The following is a 19,171-nucleotide window of genomic DNA, read 5'->3' on the forward strand; positions in this document are numbered from 1 at the left end:
CTACTGAGCCTGATCCTGAAACCAGGGAAATCGGGGGGGGGGGGGAAATCCTGTTGGTTCAGTCAATTTTGGATTAGGGCCTTAAAAAAAAATTACTTAACCTTATTAAGGCTCTGAATTACAGATCCAGACTTATAAAGCTAAGGCCATAGGTGCTAATCTCCTTTCTACAATGGAAAGAACAAAGCTGAAGGCAGAAGTATTTTTAGACAGGACTTCTAAAAGCACTTTGCTTTAGCCTGCACTGCTAAATTTACTACTGACTTTTGAAGGAGCAACACTGGGCCAGCATGGATGCCTCTGAATTTTGTCTGCACTGAAATTTTGTCCACGTGGAGAAAGAGCTGTCTCTGTGTTAATGACACATTGTGAGCAAAAAGCACACAGGCATCCCAGTACAGTGCAGGAGGGGGTACTGCCTAGTACCCCTTGGAACAAAGTTTAAATACATTTCCTAGGAGATGCAGTCTTGAGGGTCATTTCTTAAAAAAAAGACTGAAACCATCATTGATATCATTGATTCTCTTTTTTTTTCCTAAGACTCCAATAAACCCACAGGCAAACAAAGTGCTTTCTTCACTGTTCTGATCTCCCTTGCTTTTTGCCACAAAAATAATTTAAATAGCAGCAGTGAAATCAGTGGGTTTTGTAGGTATTTGTAGGAGTGTAGCAAAATGGGTCATTACCCCAAGGTTTAGTTTCTTATTTCATGTGGATTACTGTTGCTATTCACTCATTACAGCTGATTCATGCAGGGCTGTGTGAAGCTCAAGTATCCTGGATAAGCAGGATAGAGCCAGGTGACAGTCCTGGCTGGGCATGTCGAGCTCTCTGCAATCCCACTCCCACTTCTGAGGACTCCTCCCAACCTGCCTGCATGCAGGAACCAGCAACCCTGAGTTTTGTGCCAGGCCAACAGGGACAGACTAGATCCCATGGGTCACCCCAAATGCCATACAGGCAGCAAACAGACCCCAACCAGTCTATGAACAATGCTGTCTGGTTTTGTCCCTGTGTTACATCAGGCACTTAACCCACAAGTCTCATTGGTCAGTGCTCCCAATTCCAGCTATCAAGGGAGACAGGACCTTTCCCAAGGCAGTTCAGTCACTCTAAAATATCACTCACCAGCTGGCAAGGCTACCTAAGTTCCCAAATTGGTGCCTTAGCTGGTTGCCTGATTGCAAGCAAAACAGAAGTGAGAGCAGGAGTCAATCAACGCTTAGCTGACGTGGCTATCGTGCACAAAAAGCTCCCTTGTTCCTGTAATATATGAAACAAATGAATCAGAAAATGAAAATAAGCACTGTCTCAACTGACCTCACCTAGAAAAAAGACAGAAAGAGAACCAGGAGGAAAGTCTGTCTTCACACTGCTCACCTCTTGAGTGTTTAGCACATAGATCTATCAGGTCCCTGTATGAAAGTCACCGCAACCCAACTGTCATCTCCTCAGTGCAGCAGAGCACTCTGCCCTCTGCAACATGCAGTCATGGAGGTACTGTGCATTTGTGCCTCTGGAAATACACTTCCTGGCATGTCTTGGCTTTCCAGATGAAATATTACAGTCCTTCTTCCCCTGATAAACAAGCCAGTCCTTCCATGGACATTTACAGTCACAGCTTGCAACATGAAGAATCAGTGGCCCTTTCCTTTCATCACCCAATACACAAGAGTATCAACTCCAGAGCAGAAGTGGGAAGATTGTGTAAAGGAAGCACAAGTGGCATTTTCAGGACAGGAATGGGTAACTATAGCAAGCTCCACTAAGACAGAAACTTGGGCATGTTAGGCACAAGTAGCATATATCCTTCAGTTGACTGATTCAGAGTCAATTCATGTGACTCTGTTCACCCTTCTGTCCAGGACCAGGATGCCTTGCTTACTGAAGGTACCACTGACAACTGTTCTTACCTTAGCCTTTTTCAGGCCACAGACTACAGGATTCTCAGATTTTACTATTTTAACTGGGGAAGATCTAAAACTGTCAGGTTCTCCTCGCTTACACAGGCCTGGATTATATGCTTCAGTGTCTTGACTGTAAGTTCCTTTCTGCATTAAGAAGACCCCACAGATCCTCAATGAAACTTACTTCTTAAGGAGACTAGAAACAACAGGCAAACCAGACAGAAATCCTTGATGAGAGGCATGATGGCACTGCACCAGATCAGAATTCAGAATTAAAGATTTTATATCTAAACCTGACACGATTACACTGGCCAGAATCACACACCAATACACACTTTCTATCACAATATAAAAGTCAATGTGAAGGCAAGATGTTTTTCAAAGAAGTCCTTGTCTGTGCCTGCTAAAGGTACACCCAGATGACATCTAAAGTGCGTTGCTTTTCAGCTCATGTCCTCATCAAAGTTTAGCACACTCCACCTACAAGGCTGTACTTTTATTTTGTGGCAGGAAAGCAGTTCTTAATGTTATTGACAATTCCAGTGGGTTCTGTCATCAAGTACTCCAAACTCATCTATGCAGTCTAGTGCTGCTACTCCCTAATGGGACTGCTGTTTTAAGATACTCTCCCCATGAATAAATAACTGAGGACTAATGGAAGACCATAGAGACTCAGATCGACTCTTTACTGCCCTGAGAAAAAGGAACAAAAGGTGAATTATATTAATTTTTAACATGCTGAAATACATCACCCACAAAAGATACATTAATAGTAACAAATTCTCAGAACTATTCCAGATAGGCTATGCAGGCAAGGAGCAATAGATGTCCCCTCTGCACTTTGGGGACACTATACACATGTGATTTGCCAGTCCTTGTTTCTGTTGTCAAGCAGAATTCACAGTCCTTTACTTTACAAATGGTTTGCAAACCTCTTCATGATTTTGCATAAGAAACTATTTCACAGTAGGGTTGTGAGAGCAAAGAATGCTGTGTGTGGGATTGGTGTGGGTGCTGCAGCACACTTTGTGCTAGACTGAAACAGGAAAGCAACCACACCATGATGCAGCAGCTACTTTTACATCAAGATTACATCCATGTGCATTGGGAATCAACTTTTAAACACAGGGTTACTTTCACTTCCCACCTCACATTGTCCCTGTGGTGACTTGGGAAGCACCAGTGATACAAATGTAAACCCAGGTTGCTTCCTTCTCTACAGCCAATTCCTTAAGTTTGTGCTACTGGTTTTGAATCTCCACATTCCCAATGTGCATGCCTGTGTCTCCACAGCCTCCTGTTACCTGGAACTCAACCCTTGGGCATTTGTTTCACTGTCCCCAGACCAAGCACTTGTCACTCCTGGCACTGCCAGCAACCTTCACCATGGCTGGAATGACTCAAACAGAAAATGCCCAACAAACTATCAGCAGCCTTTCATTCACCTGCAGCAACTAAAGCAGGCTCCTGGAGCAGGTCTGCCCAGACATGGAGCAGGTTGAGCTGGCACCTGGTACGATGCTTGGATGCGGCAGGCTCTGCCCCACAGCTAATTCAGACTTCAGGGATCAGGCAGAATCACCCTCAACTGCACATCACCAGATGAGCCTGTATGGCAGATTTCTTCACAAGTGCTTCTCCACCCCAGCTTTCTATCTCAAGGCAAAGCCCTCCACAGCCCGGCGGCTCTGGTGCCCACACAGCACCTTCATACCACAGACATCAGAGCTCTGGCACTATGACACATTACTCAAACACGCGGTGACTTGCTATTCAACCCAGCAGCCGAGCAAGCAGAGCTCCCCTTTGTCTTCAGTTGCCCTGGGCAGCTGGAGCTTTTTCTGACACCTGACTAGCAACCCTGTGGCTTTTACCTCATGTACAGAAATGAGACAAAACATGGATTCCAGCCTAGCTTCTTCCTGCATCTTTAAAGAAAGGCGTTCAGGTTTAGCACTGGCCAGCCAACTATGTTGCCCTCCGGGCTGCTTTTTAGAAGCTAAAGACAGCAAAGTCCATCTTTATGGTGTTTTAAGCCTTCTCCTCCGGCACCATGGCCGCACGGATTTCCTACCTGAACATGCCCTTCCATGTCCTGTCCCATCTGTGCTTTTTGGGGCAGTAAAGGTGCTATGTGCTAGGCAGACATGGTGCCCTGCAGAGAGGTATAGTGACGGAGGGGGAACCCAGTGCTTCCCCACATATTACAACCAACCTCAGCAGCAAGAGGAAGGCCCTGTGCATGGCACAGCTGCAGGCTTCACCCTTGGTAGAGGACAGCACTGCACATTACTCATGACGTAAGCAGTTATTGGAACTGAGAGATTTCCTGGTTCGCTCTGGCCAAGCTGTGCTGTGGCTCTCTAGTGCTACCATAGGACTTCAGCTAGATCCTCTCCTCCCTATTGCACCCCCTGTTTTTTTGCCAAGCTCCAACACATTTGTTCAGTTCACACAGTCTCCTGCTCCTCAGCACTCTTCCCTTACACAGTCTGAGACATTCCTAGGACCAAGTACCACTCAGATGAGCAAGACTAGAAAAATCTCTCACACACCCCCCACGCACAAGTCCTATTTTGGCTTGCTGTTGGTATAAACCACAGACTACTTCATGACTTTCTGGCACCCACAATCTACATCATCAGCCAGTGAGTGGGATGGGTCATATAGGCATGAGAGCACCCAGGCGAAACCACAGAAGGGTTAACCCTGCAGTGGGTTGAGAGAAAATGCGACCTTACAGAAGGCTCTCAGAGGAGCCAGAGTCCGTGACTCACTGGGAGGGGCTGCACAAAAACAGGGCTTTCAGCAAGGCCCAAAGGAATTTCTTTAGGGAGATTCAGACACAGTTGTAGGAAGGCGCCTCACCTTTCCCACCACGGAGGGGATCCGATGACTGCCCTGCCAGGAAGGGAATTTGCTATTGTCCAGCTGATTGTTTCCAGTCTGGCTAAAATGGGATTGCAGAAGACTAATTGCTTCACTGGAGAGGAAAAAAAAAGAACAGTCTGGAGTGATGGAATTATTTTGTGGACTGTTGTTGTTTGGGTTTGTTTCCATCCTGGCTTAACGAGCATTAATGACTTCAGTTGCAGGAAAAAGAGGGGAGGAAAGCCATTAGTGTGAGAACATGATCCACACGGACATCTCTCACCCAGCACACACATTTCTGCCTCAGACAACTTCTACAGCCATGCTGGCAGCAGCACATTGCATCTATCTTCCACCCATCCCTTCCTCCTCCAGCCTTTCAGGATGAGGAAGGCAGCTGAAAGCAAACAGAAGTTAAGTTTCTGACCGTGAGTGCCAGCCTTCCTGCAGCTCAAATGCTTTAGCATGTTAGCTATGCTCGGCAGCATTGCCAGAAAAACCACTGTCCCTTCTCAGCGGCAGGGAAACAAAAGCAAAATGTCCCAGAACAGCGGATGCTCCAGGAGAAAGCAACAGAGCGCAAAGCTTGTAAAATAAAGTTTGTTTATTTTGTTTGCAGAAGCCACACTGAATCTTCTGAGATTACTGCTGTCCAGAGAGACAACATGAAACCTAAAGCCAAGACACGTAATTAATGTCAAAATTCTTCCTTACGTAACAGTGCCTGGGATGCAGCCACTCACTTGGCCAATGCTGTGAATGGCCCTGACAACCAAGGAAAAGCCTGCAAGCGAGTGATGCCTCTATTACACCCTGTGGCTACAGGCATCCTTACATACTCAGTGTGGGCTCCGGAGGATTAGGGATCAGGAGCTCACATCTACAAGCCAACGCTATTGCGGGACAGCCATCTTCTAATTGGCCACTTAGCCCTGGGAACAGAACGGCTTGAATTACACCAAACCACAGCAAAGTCTCAAGAAAGACATAAGCAGAGCAAGGACCTGGAAATATTAGGAGCTTCTCTGGAGTATTTCAGAACAAGTCTGGTTGTAAGGAAGTGAAGAGAAAGTATGGAGGACTCTCAGTCAAACAGTGACTTCAATTAACCTTTCCTAGACATGACAGAACATGGAGATACCTGCTACTCCATGACACATTTGACTCATGCAGAGGTAACAGCTAGGCCTCTAGAAACAATCATTTGACATCCCCTCCTTTTCACATATCCCCAGTCCAGTGTTGGCTTACTGGCTCATGGCAATAGTTGGAATTTGCCGTCTTGCTTCCTGGCCAGCAGGGATACAGAGATGCCACAAGTTCATGTTGGGAAGCAGCATCCAACAGTTCTGATAGGAGCTTCTCTTGACTACCCTGTGGCTTACGGAAAGCCCTCAATCCAGAAAGACCCAAAAGGTAGCTGTGACTTGAAATGATGAGGTGCAGGAAACAGGGCAGGCTGCGAGACAGTTTTCCATTAATTTTATCACACAACATACCTGATTTTTCCCCCTGGGGCTATCCCTGTCAGGGTAGTCACCAACTTGAGTGAGCAGAGCAATTTTACCAGATCAAAAAAGTGTAGGGGGATGTGCAACACAGATTTTTCACTCATGAATCAGAATAGCCCACTTGAACCACAGATGCCTTGGGGCTTTAGAGGTTCAAAAGCCAGTCTCGCTTTGCTCTGACTCCTTTCCAAACCAACATGATTTCCAGGAAGCAGCACAGGTTAGTATTGCCTTTCTGAAAGTAGACAGGAAAGTACGTTTCAAGTGGCTAAGTCACAGATAAGTGTAGGGATAGGTCAAAAATCATGATTTCGGGTATGAGTTACACTGGTTCCATCTCAAACCTACCAACAGAAGTTTTGACATTGATGGGCCATCACAACTTTGAAATTAACTCTGCAGTTCAAGATATGAGTTGGACTGCCTAAATCATCATTGGCTTGCATGCTGAGATCCGTAAGCCTCCTGCAGGGGTTGGCTCTGGCCCCAAAGAGACCCCACTGGGAGCAGGACTGGCAGGACCATGCTCTGTGCTTACACAAGTAAAGAGGGACCTGGCAGCGCTGCACTGTGCCCTTCACAGTGGGTGGACTATCTCGTTGGGAGCTTGGCCAGCTATCAAGAATCAGAACAGCTCCTTGGCTTTCTCATTTATCAAGGCTGGGCTGAGAAACAAGAAGCAGGCATCAGCTGCCAAGATTTTTGCTCCCTTCAGTGCTCAACAGTGGGTGAAGGCAGAAATTCTGTCTGTAAAGCTGCTGTTTGGGCACCAAGTTTCAAACTAGTAATACGAGAAATACTGAAATGGGGAGCTCCAGCTAGGAATAACTGTTAGGGAAGAGAAAACAATTAAGAGAAGGTGCAGGCAAAGGCTACATTGAGTTGATAAGATTGAGTCAAAATCCCCAAAACATAGAAAAGCATATAATTTCTCAACTTCCGGTTAAGAGATGCTGACAGACAGAAATACAAAGGACACCAATTCAGCTTTTAGGCACAAGTTACAAGGACACAGGACCTTGCTACATTTTCTTATCAGGGAAATGTCAAAAGGAACATAACCACATCCAGAGGAGGGAGGAGAAAATCTGATGCCCACATGCTAAATGTCACACATGAGCATGGACTCTAACATGGGTGCCACATAACCTGCACGCTGAAATGTGCTGCAGCGTCATTACAAGAGCACACGCAGGCTTATTTGAAAGCCCATGAAGAGTTTGAAGGGATCACTTCCCATCACTCCCCTTCTACCACACAGGCTTGCACATGAAATAAATTCTCCCTGCTACCTTGGCACAGCTAATCCTGCTTTTCCCAATTCCCTGTTCCCGTCATGTCCCTTCCTCCAGCCCCCTTCCCCCAATAAACAAAGGAGTATGACCCTTTGGCAAGGCACCATAACACTTCTGCCTCCCCCAAAATGGCATAGATCAGAAATGGTTCAGATGCAAACATTCACTACCTTATTGGATGGACTTTGCTACAGCAGTACACCTGGATCAGGGATTTAGGTAGTAAATAACCTCTCCTACCTGGAAGTAATTTTCCTGATTCATAAGCACTTCTTTACTATGCTGCTGAGACATTTGTGAAATCAGCTCCTGATGGTAATAACAAATTGTGCTTGTGAAACTCTAATTGATCTAGAAGAAATCAGCTCAAAGCGTGGAGGATCTCTGTGAATATATCACACCTTGTACATGGTTGAGACTTGAAGGCTTGCTCCTGTTTCCATTGTTGTCAGCTGGAATACTGCCACCTGCTTTAGTGGAATAATAATCAGGTAATACAATTCTGAGCCTAAATTGTGCCTTTAGGCACAGCCTCATAAAAGGGGAGGTTCTCCATCCTATTAACAGCAAAGGTGTTATGACTCAGAGGCCAAATGATGAGTAATGCTTTCCCCTTGCTTCATGGGAATAGGTTTTGCAATATGCACCCTGGCCTGCACTAGCAGCTAACTACAAGCCTCAGCACCAGCTCAGGAAGATGATGGAATTTTCTCCCACATACACTTCGAGTTGTAAAGCAGACAACCATTGCTGCAGTGCTGCCACATAACAGTTGAAATTTTCAACTGTGCTATTATTTTTAGTTTAGTTTTTTTATCATTACAGGCAGCTGGTGATTCTGAACTAGAATCTAAAGATAAGGTGTTACAACGGTCCACCACTGATATTAAAAGCTGCGGATGACTTTACAAATTCCTGTTTGCATAAAACCAGAGTACCTAAATGCTCACCAGCATAAAGAGCGAAATCTAAACACTGGGATACTGACTAAGGAAGCATCAGGCACTGATCTTGGTACAGCTAAAAGAGTAAGTCAAATTCTCCCTGGATAGCTATGGCAGTTGCTGCAGGCCAAGTATGTTAACTATACTGATTTTCTCATTGTCTCCCTTACATAGTAGCTTTGCCCGCTGCAACACAGCACATACCAATAAATCTTCCATTTCAGCAAGTCAGAGGGAGCAGATGCAATAGCATTTTGTTGGCATATTCTTTGCTTTCAAAACTTGTGCAAAACATTTATTAAGGTTGACAGAGACCTTTTCCTCAGCTATATATACCAGCCTCCCTAATGCTATCCCAGGGGTCATATTCTCTGACGTTACTATTGAAAGCTTCCTTGATTCAAGGTGGGTACAAAGATCAGTAAAATGATAGGATTAATGCTGGGCAATTGTGGGGATCTCGGAGCAAAAGTTTTCAAAATTGGGTCCTTAAAAGTCACAAGCCTGAATGCTCTTGATATCAGGAAACACATTAAAAATCAGATGAGCAGTTCTGGCTAAAAAGGTTGCAGTAATGTTCACAGGTGGTTTTAAAATAAATTTTACATAACAACTTAAAATTTATTTCTGTTTTTATTTTTCTCTCCTCATGACCTTACACCTTTAAAAAGAAAGAAAAGGGCAGGAAAGGCAGAAAATTGGTCTTTTTGTAGAAAAATTTCTTAGTTTCAGAAGTTCTAACCTGAACACCTCCCAGCTACTCTGGGACTTAAAAACTGAGTCAAATTCTGGACTCCTTTCTTTAAAAACTTGGCTGTAGTTGTTACACCTAGCTATTTCTTGAATTGCATCTATACGCTTTTTTATTGTGAAATGCCTTCATAAGGATATATTAGTCATGAAAAGCATGACGGAACAGAAGTCACATCTAATCACTTATCCCCTCCACAGATGGGCAGCATTGCCTATTTTATTGCACCAATACCAGAATTCTCAGCTGACGCCGAGCTCTCATTTCAAACACTGCATAAATAAGAGTCCATGCCTGCAAGAGTGTTGTACGCAAGTTATTACATGCAGGTCTAACAACTACACCAAAGGAGAAGAAGAGTGAAATTATGAGACACTTGTATTTAGGCAAAGGTTATCCAGCCCTGGGGCAGGTGGGGAAACTAGACAAACTCTTGAGGTCCCTTCGAGCTCTGTTTTTTTAATGATTTATACAAACTCATTATGTGCAAGGTTTGCAGGTTTCAAATCAATCCCTTTAAAGAGCCATAAAGAAAAAAGTAGACACTAGCAGAGCCAATAACTTCTGTAGGCTATTCAGTAGTCCTTAGTCATGTGGAAAGTTGCATTAAAGTTCACAGACTATATACAGTGGAGTCAATGGGGCACAGAGATCCGATCTCAAAACAGGACTGCTCTACGTAAGCATAACTGTAAATCAGGACTCAACTGTCCTGCACAGTGACTGATTAAACATGACATGGAAACGTGAGAGGCTGGGGTTTTTTTATCTCTGCATTTTCCATTTGATCAAGTGCAGAGAAACAATACTTTAAACACTGCCTGCCAGAGGCTGTAGAAGAGCCCCCCTTGCAAGCATGCAATAACCACATTTGAGAGGAAAACAAGGTGGAAGATGCACTGTCTAGAACCACAAATCAGGTCTACATGAGCTGTCGACTGCCAGGTAAGATAGCCACAGACATTACTATACTCCTGACCCTAAGAGACATTCTTTTGTATTTCCTAAGCTGAATGAAGTGCTTCCAGAGACTCGAGCATGAAAATTTCTCTTCTGCACTAAGCAGTTTTTGCAGGGACAGAGCTGTTGGCATGCTATTCTGTGCCAATTTGCAGCTTTTAGCTGATTTGCTTCACTCATTCACCGTAAATCAGCTTATAGTTCATTCTTTCCACTACTCTCATAATACAGCACATCCTTCATTTTGTTCTGCTTACATTAATCTGCTGTCATCTTCAGGGCCCCAATCCAGGGAAGCACCAAATCCAGGAGTTCTGAATGGAGGTTTTGAAATGACAGGGACCAGATCCCACAGCTGAGGTTATGGTGCTCCACGGAGCAGACTCACACCCATTTTGGCACTTGCTGAGCTGTTTCCCACCCTTTCCTCCCGGATACAACCAACCTGCCTCTGCCCACATGTCAGAGAATCAGGGTGGGGAAGAGGGAGGCATCAAATAGAGCAAAGATGCCTCTACTGTAGCACATTCAAGCAAAAACTTTGAGAAAACTTTTAAAACACTTCATTAAATGAAAGATTTATCTTTATTTGCTAAGAAAACAAAGCTATGCATAGCACCTAAGCAAACCAATGTTAATCCCTGGAGAGCCCCCCAGTCAGCCGGTTTGCTTTGCTGGGCACTGCTGCTGTCAGTCATAGATCCATTTCAACTGCTAATTTACCTCCCTCAGGAAGGCCTCTTGAATTCAGGAGAAACAAGATCTGGCTCCAGATGTGAAAAAGGTCATGAGATGAGAATAAACAAATCCACCAGTTGCCAAAATAAAACAAACAAACAAACCTACACACACACACACACACACAAAGTAAGAGACAGAACACGAGGGTTTCCATGTCTACAATACCTTGACTTATTGAAAAAAGCAAACTGAACACTAATAAAATTGCTCTGTTAACAGTGGGTGTATGTAATTAGGAAAGGCATTCAGCTTCTGTTTTCAGCATGTAACTTCTAATTGATTTTGCTGAAAGAAACTGGTGTTGTTTCAGTTAATAGGAGACTTTCCAGCAAAACTGGTCTCCGTAAAAGGCTTATGTAAACCTTACATCAAGTGCCACAGGCTTATTGTTTGAATTGGCAGAGAATAAACCTGTTGCAAAAAAACCCTTCACTACATAAGCCAATAGTCATGAGACACATACCTGCAGACCTTATGGGTCTCCTACCCTAGAGAAAGGTGATGGTTTCAGAGATTTGGCCAGTATCCAGCAATCTTTCCAGATCCCAGAGGATATGAAGCTTTTCCTTGTCATAAGTACTACACACGTGAAGGTGGTGCTTTCAGGTAACATACAAAAGAGTAAACATTTCCTATTAACAAACTTATTTTCCTCAAGAGCTGGTGTTTAGCCCCAGGGCAAGACCTGTTCTCATCTGGATAATTGTATAGTTATCTTTTGCCTCCCAAGGGGACCACACATCCTATTAAGCATAATCAATTCACAAGACTTACTTAATGGTGGCTGGTGACACATCAGAGCGTGGGGACTCTGTGCAAACCATCACACATTCAGAGGCTTGATAGAGTACAATGAGACCCCAAGCATCTCCAGAAGGGTAATTTGCATTAGAAATATCGATATGGACACAAAGGCAGTGAAATAAGCTAACTAGCATGAGTCCTCAGGATAAAAATAAGGTTCTGCAGCCAGCCAAAAACCAGTCCCTCTCCCAAGATCTCTAATCCAGTCTCTTAGCTCCTCTGGCTCTTGGTCAGCCACATTACCTACATGCTACACTACCTACACCCTTAATGATGTATCTGCCAGTCTGCTACACCAAGCAGTGAGCCTTGATTATCACCTAACCTTTTCCTGGAAACATCCAGCATGAGCTGATCCCAGATATGTCCTTGTCCTACTACTCTGTGGGCAGGGGTACACAATATACTATAATGTGACAAGTAGAAAAGCTTGTTTCCATGGCTGGATGCATTCCCCTGTATGAATGGGATAAGGAACCACACTGTACTTGTCGACATTTTTTTTTCAGGAAGCAACTATAAATAGTTGCTGCTGAGCTGACAGCTAAACGTCAGCTTAGGGCAAGACAGAGATGTTTCCTTGATAAGCCCAGAAAGCCATTTCTCCCTTGCAGGGTTGCAAATGAAAAAAGAAACAACCACCATAATCTGTGAAAATGAAAGCTCTCCTCTGAAAACGTACAAATTCACACATGTATGTTTACGGGACTTCTATTCTGGCCACAGCTTAGTAGCAAAAAGCTACCTTGAAGCAAACCTGCTGAAAATTTCAGCTGCATCACAAAAACCGTCCTATAAGAGCACCAATCCAGCAGCAGACCTGGTTTTAATGTTTAAAAGTTGCATACAAACAAAATACAGCATTTGCTTCAGGAACCCCATTTCAAAGACTCACAGCAGCAACTGCAGGAATACTGCATCATGGCTGTTTCAAATTGCATACATGTGGCTAGAAAAGTAATCAACAAACACCCGATTTTAGCTGTTACCCCAGGGCAAAGTGACACATTTCAACTACTTTTCAGTGAATTTTCAGTGCTGGCTCTCAAGTCTCTCTGGCATTTCAAAAGAGAGAAGACACAGCTTTTGGCAGCGCTTGCAGCAAACGCAACTCAACCTCAACTTACCAGGAGAATGCTCATTGTGTTGGTAAATGCAGACCCTCTCCTGAACTGCTTAATCTTGAAGGGGGCAAGGAAAAATATAGTATTATTATGTTTAGTGCAGAAGAAAAACAAATGACCCAGGGTATTCTAGGCCAGCATCATTCTTACTTCATTGACACTGGGAATCGAGAAAGAAGAGGCACAATAGCTTGTGGCAAAACACTTTCTGGTCAAGCTTTTCCTGGTGCTTTTGCTCTTGCTCCTGCTCCCAGCTTCCTGAGCAAGCACTCACATTCTGATCACAAAATCTCCAAACTCTCTTACACAAGTGCAGTGATTCCCTTCTGGCCATCTCCTTTCATTCTGCAGACTCCATTATGGAGCCCAGTGCTCATGACCCGGCAGAAGCAACCTCAGTTCAGTACAACTGGAGCCCGCAGCTCTCTCGTCTTACATCTCCCAGAGCGGAGTCACCCTGACTAATTTTAAAACAAGTCATCCCCCTCCAAATCTGCCCCTTGCAGCTGAAGCTGCCTGACTCCAAAGCTCAACCAGGTTCTTAACAAGATCAAAGCCCATGCAGTTGTTCAAGCAGGTTTTCAACTACTCCTCCAGTTTCTACCATGAATTACAGCAGCACTTGGAGAGTGCGAAAACCCAGGGGGATCGATTACTCCTGCCCTGTGACAGGCAGCAGGCTGGAGGGCACAGGACAAGCTGTAAGCATAGTGGCATTACATTATGCACAGACAGTTTTGCTGCTGAATGATTGACAATAACTACTGGATGTCACTATTTTAAGGATAATGTCATTCACGTAATTATCTGGCACGGTTTCTCTTTGGAGGCTGGCATTATTCACAGGGGAGGAATTAGACCAAAATCCAGCTGTAGAGTAAGCAGATTTGCTATTCTATGCAGACAATCACTGTGCCTTACAAGCTCAATACATATGGTACATATCAGTAGTAATTTTCGTACTCTGAAGACCCAGAGAACATTAAAATGACTATTTTACTGTGCCACATATATCATATGATTTCATACTTGAAAATGATTTCATATTCTCTGTCCTCACCTGGCCATCTGGTTCTCACTGCACCTCAAGCTAGGAAGAGAAAGACAAGTTGCTTTTACTTGATTTAGCTTATCATCTCACCATCAGATTGGAAAGTGTCCCCTCTGCAGCCCCTGGCCCTTCAGCCACTTCAGCCCTCAGCTATTCTGTTTTTAGTGTGTTCAAACTTGGTTTTATCTGACACAGGAGGATGCGTTACTAAACGCAGGACTGCATTGCCTAGGTTAAACTATGCAAAGCCCCAAACCAAATGGCATTTGGCTCAATCCACAGTGTGAAATGGTACTAACAGAGCCTGGCTGGGATTGGAACTGGTCCTATCCTGGACCCAGTTGTAGGTCTCAGCTGTACAACTGTAACCAACCAGCAAAAATTGAGAGTTGGCATTATTCTTTACAGTGCTGGCATGCCACAAGTGGGACAGAGGAAAGCTACAGCAAACCATACAAAATTATGCATGTTTTGCTGCTGGAACCCAGGTAACAGTAGCCCAAAGAAAACAACTGGCTGTTCCTCTTTCCAGTGGTCTGGGCAAGAGGATGCCAGAAATGTTCTGCAAAGCGTGTCAGAAAGAAGCCTTTCTGTATAACCAGAATGCCCCATCGCTGACATCTCCTGGCTCTAGCTGTCTTATTTCAACCAGAAGTCTTGCTCTGCCCCTGGCCTATATGGGAGGATGTTGGTCAAATGGTCAGCTTGGCCAGGGAGGCTTCTGCAAAGCAGACTGGCTGTCTATGCCTTGATGCTTGAGCTGACAGGGGAGCATTTTGGCAGTAGAGAAGGGAAAAAATATAACCATCATCCTGAGTACAGAATAATGACAAATAAAGAGCTGCCTTTAGGAAGTAGCTTCCTGAGAACAGCCTTGAGACCTGGGAAGAGAGGCTGACACAGGGAGTCAATGATGCTTCAATCCAGTTGCAACACAAAGATGCCAGTCATGGAGGGGAAGAAAAAACTCCTGCTGTAGAATCATGGCAGGAATTAAAAGACTTTTAGTGGCTGATCTGCATGGAACTGAATAGGTATGTCAAATAGATAGGGTTTAAACACAGGCCTATAGTTAATACAGGGAAATCAAAAGGCTTTGGTATAATCAGCACATTTAAATAACACAGTGGCAAAAGCAACAGCTCCTTGCATTTATCTCCAAGAAAATCTAGGAAGGTTTCACTTAAAGCCTGACCCTTTGCTACCAGTTTGGCACATGCTCTATGGCAGCAGGACAGGCCCAGAGCAGCACAGTGGAGGCTTTTGCTGGTCAGCAGCTAACACCCAGCAGCCACACAGTCACCTGAGGTGCAGACAAGTTGCAGTTCTGGGGCTAATATAAACCAGCTATGTGAATTGCCACCAATGCAAACCCTAGCCTCTGTGCCTCTCAAAAGACACGTTTTCCTGCGTGCTTGCACACACGTTATAGGAAGACCATCCCTGCAGCCAATACTGCAGCCAGAAATTTCACTCCTGCCTGGAAGCTGGTGCGCCTTGGACAACGTGCAGGTGTCTTGGGTTCAGCAGTAGCAGTCATTTTTCTCCTCCTTGGTAGCTGGTGCAGTGCAGTGTTTCGACTTTCAGCTCAGGAACAGAGCTGATAACAAGGATGTTTTGGTTTGGCCAAGGACTTTGTGAGCCTCATGCTCTGCCAGGGAGGAGGGGAAGCCAGGAGGAAGCAGAGACAGGACACCTGACCCAAACTGACCAAAGAGGTATTCCATACCACAGCACGTCATGCCCGGGCTGGGGGGTAACTGGGAGTGAGCCGGAAGGGCTGGGAGACTGCAGGGTTGGAGGAGGTATGGGTCGGTGCTTGGTCGGGCTTGGGGGGCAAGTTATCGGTCGGCTGGTGGTGAGATGATGTATTCTCTTCCCTTGTTATTTCCTTTATCATTATTATCATTGGTGGTAGCAGTAGTGATCTGTGTTATACCTTAGTTACTAAACTGTTCTTATCTTAACCCATGGGAGTTGCATTCATTTCGATTCTCCTCTCCGTCCCTCCGGGAGTAGGGGAGGGCAAGAATCGGGGGGAATGAGTGAATGAGCCCTCTGCCTGGTTTTAAACCATGACAGCAGGGGAAAGTGGAAGTGCTGTTATCCCAGATGACAACGTGTTCCTGGTGGGCAGCAAGTGAGAGTTAGTTATTATGCAGAAAACTCAGGCTATCATCTCAGCCATGTTGTTCAGACAAAGAGAATGAATGAATGCAGGGCTCACCGATAAATGATGCCTCTTTCATGGAGAAACATAAGGGCTGAAATAATTTCTGCAGCATAGAACCGGGCCCGATCTTCATCGAAGCGACGTGACTTCTGAATATGGAACATCAAGTCCCCGCCATTTACGAACTCCATCACAAAGAACAGGCGATCCTTCACACACGCAAACACAACAGATATGAACAGCATTAATCATACCTTCTGTCAGGCTTAGATAGTTCTAAGTAAAACCATTATCTACCAAACAAAAACAGATTAAATACCCATGAGGCACTGGGGAAAAAGAAAAAATGCCAACTTCTTCAGGAGAGATTAAGTCAATACCAGGAAGAGCTGTTAGTGCCTCCTTGCCCTGCACTCCTCACAAAAATGTTGTCCCTGTTGTGAAATGAATTCTTGTCCACATGGGATTAGGCATATCCCTAAGTGTGTGCTCATCACTAACCAGCTGCCATTGGGTTTCCCAAACTGTCCTTAGCCTGAATCAGCAAAGAGTGACACCCTTTCAACAGCACTCTCCGAGCCGAGCAGGCACAAGAGAAATCTGTAAAAGGTCACTTGCTCTGTAGTCAACACCTCAGATCTCTGGGGAAATACACTCCATAGTAAAACATGTATAACCAGACTACACTCAGACTGCAGCTTCGCCACAACAGCACATTGTCTGAAGGGTATCCTAATGCCATTTCTGGGGAATACACACTGTTTTCCAGAATGGGATTTCCTGCCATACACTTGCATAGCAGCTGCTTGACAGACCCTCCAATTTCAGCTTTTCTCTGATTAACCTGCAGAGACCTCTGGGTGTTGAAGGAACTGGTAAGGACAAAGTATAAGTTAATTTTTCAGCCGGACAGAAAAGCAACCTGTTTGATAAAGTTCCCAGATCTGATGTTAATCATCTACAAGCTAGTTTTAAACTCTCTCTAAGTTTAAGAGGATAAGCATTGTTATGCTCCACCTTCTGGCAGCCAGCCAGCTTGAAATGACTACTGGTATTAACATCTTGAGATGCACACAGCAGAAGAAAAGCCACCAGGAATCCTTTCATTCCTCTCTGTATATGAGCAGGAAAGCAAATGGCTCATGACAGACAAGAACAGCTTGCTTCTCATCACCATCCTGGGCTCTGCTCAACAGCTTCTGGGCTCCTTCCAGAAGCCAAGATACATGTGTTCCTGGCAATCTCACAATACTATTGTGTCTAGCACCAAGGCCACGTGTTTAATGTTATCTCTGGTCCATATAAACAACAATACTTCATTGTTTCACTATGCCTTTATTACAGGGCTGCTCAAAGACACCCAAGCTGGCTTGTCTACAGCACCAGTCTAAGACAGTAGCACAAACTCTGCAAACCAGCAAAACTTGGCTCTTCAGCCCACATCAGATCTCTAATGCTACATCTTTGATGCATTAGTTAAACTGAGATCAGCTACACCTTGCCTACCTGCTCAGCAACCCTTCCTCCAGCTGCAGTGCAGTTATCACCCCTGCCTTGCCAGTCAGGCCAGCTTTTACACCTCCTTGTTGTTCCTCCCGGCCTCGTTCCTTGCTGATCTCTCCACATGACACATGTTTACCTAGACCAGCTTGTCCAGGCATCTCTTCAAGCCCACACTTACAAAAGAAATCCATTTTGCCAGATCTCCAACAGGAAGGAATTTAGCAGCAACCCGACAAGGGGGGGGGGGGGGGGTGTGTTTATAATAAGTAATATAAATGCTTGTATAAACATGAATACAGTTAAGTGAACATGCATATATTTTCTGCTCTTCCTTAAAGGTGAGATTCAGGGAAACAAAGTTAACTCTTCCTAGCATAAAACTGCTTCTCCAGTGTGGACAAACCCCCACAGCCCTTTTGGATGTACTCATCTATCTTTTGGATGTACTCATCTGTATTACGATGCATAAAAGAGATACTACTTCTTTCTCAAATGTTCCAGTGAGCACTGAAACAGCCAGGCTTAACATGCACATCACTGCTGTCATGGTGTTAGCAGCATTTTGTTACAAACAGCTCTTGCTTCAGACTAACTGTAAACCTGAGCTGGTATTGAATCACAGAACGGTATGGGCTGGAAGGGACCTTAAAGATCATAACGCCTCACCTCCACCCATGGTCTCACTTCAAAAGTCAAGTACAAATACAGTACTTTGAACTATATATGTATATATATTTATTTTTTTAACAGGTCCAGCTAATTGTCTGTCCAGTATTCTAACATTTAGAAATCCTGTGGGGCATCTGAAGAAAAAAGCAGGATGGGTATTATAACTTGCTCATGATACAGCATTTGTGCACTGGCCTGCTACATGCCTGGCAACGTATTAGCAAAAAGAACACTAACAACCACCCGTTGGGGAACAGCATCTAAGAACCAGGCAGTCTTCCATTTTCACTCTTAAGCACCATCGGCTTGACAAACTGCAAAGACCAACAGCTCTCCCAGGAACCACTGAGAAATAAAATGAACATGCTATTTTATGGGGGGAAGAGGTGCAGGGGGAGGAAGGCAATTTTGCAGCAGGCAGATTAAGAGTGAATAAACAGATTTAAATGGCACCAGGAAATCTTAAAACAACAGACAGTTCAGATACTTGAAAATTTGACCTGATTTAATGTTATGTGCATCCTTTCTTGGGGACTATCAGTGAGAATTAGAAGTTGAAAGCTGGAGTGTTTTTTGACAGGGCTTAATACTGAAATCCTCAGATTTCTACTCATAGAATCAACTAGATTGGAAAAGAGCTTTAAGCTCATCAAGTCTGACCATTACCCCATGACTGCCAAGACCACCACTAAATCATGTCCTCATTACACAGTTTTGAACATTTCCAGGGAAGGTGATTCCACCACTTCTCTGGGCAGCCTGTTCCAATGCCTGAACACCTTCTCTGTGAAGAAATTGTTCCTATTTTTCTATTTTGCATTGCTCAGAAGTCTTCCCTCATCTGCTATCTCTGTTTGACGTTGGCAA

At 44.5% G+C, this 19,171-nt stretch overlaps 1 protein-coding gene across 2 annotated transcripts in view; it reads right to left on the reverse strand.

Moving 5' to 3' along the window:
* The window catches only part of PRKCH (protein kinase C eta), a 118,492-nt gene that overhangs the window by 29,934 nt on the left and 69,387 nt on the right, over positions 1-19,171 (reverse strand). For both annotated transcript variants that reach the window (XM_061464217.1, XM_061464218.1), the window contains one exon: positions 16,187-16,341. In XM_061464217.1, coding sequence (XP_061320201.1) covers positions 16,187-16,341 — 155 coding nt within the window. The remainder of the gene's footprint in view (positions 1-16,186; positions 16,342-19,171) is intronic.

This window comes from Pezoporus flaviventris, unplaced genomic scaffold (genome assembly GCF_033815535.1).
Source record: "Pezoporus flaviventris isolate CSIRO_AGI_PZ_B2104156 unplaced genomic scaffold, CSIRO_AGI_Pfla_v1 ptg000036l, whole genome shotgun sequence".
NCBI classification, from domain to species: Eukaryota; Metazoa; Chordata; class Aves; order Psittaciformes; family Psittacidae; genus Pezoporus; species Pezoporus flaviventris.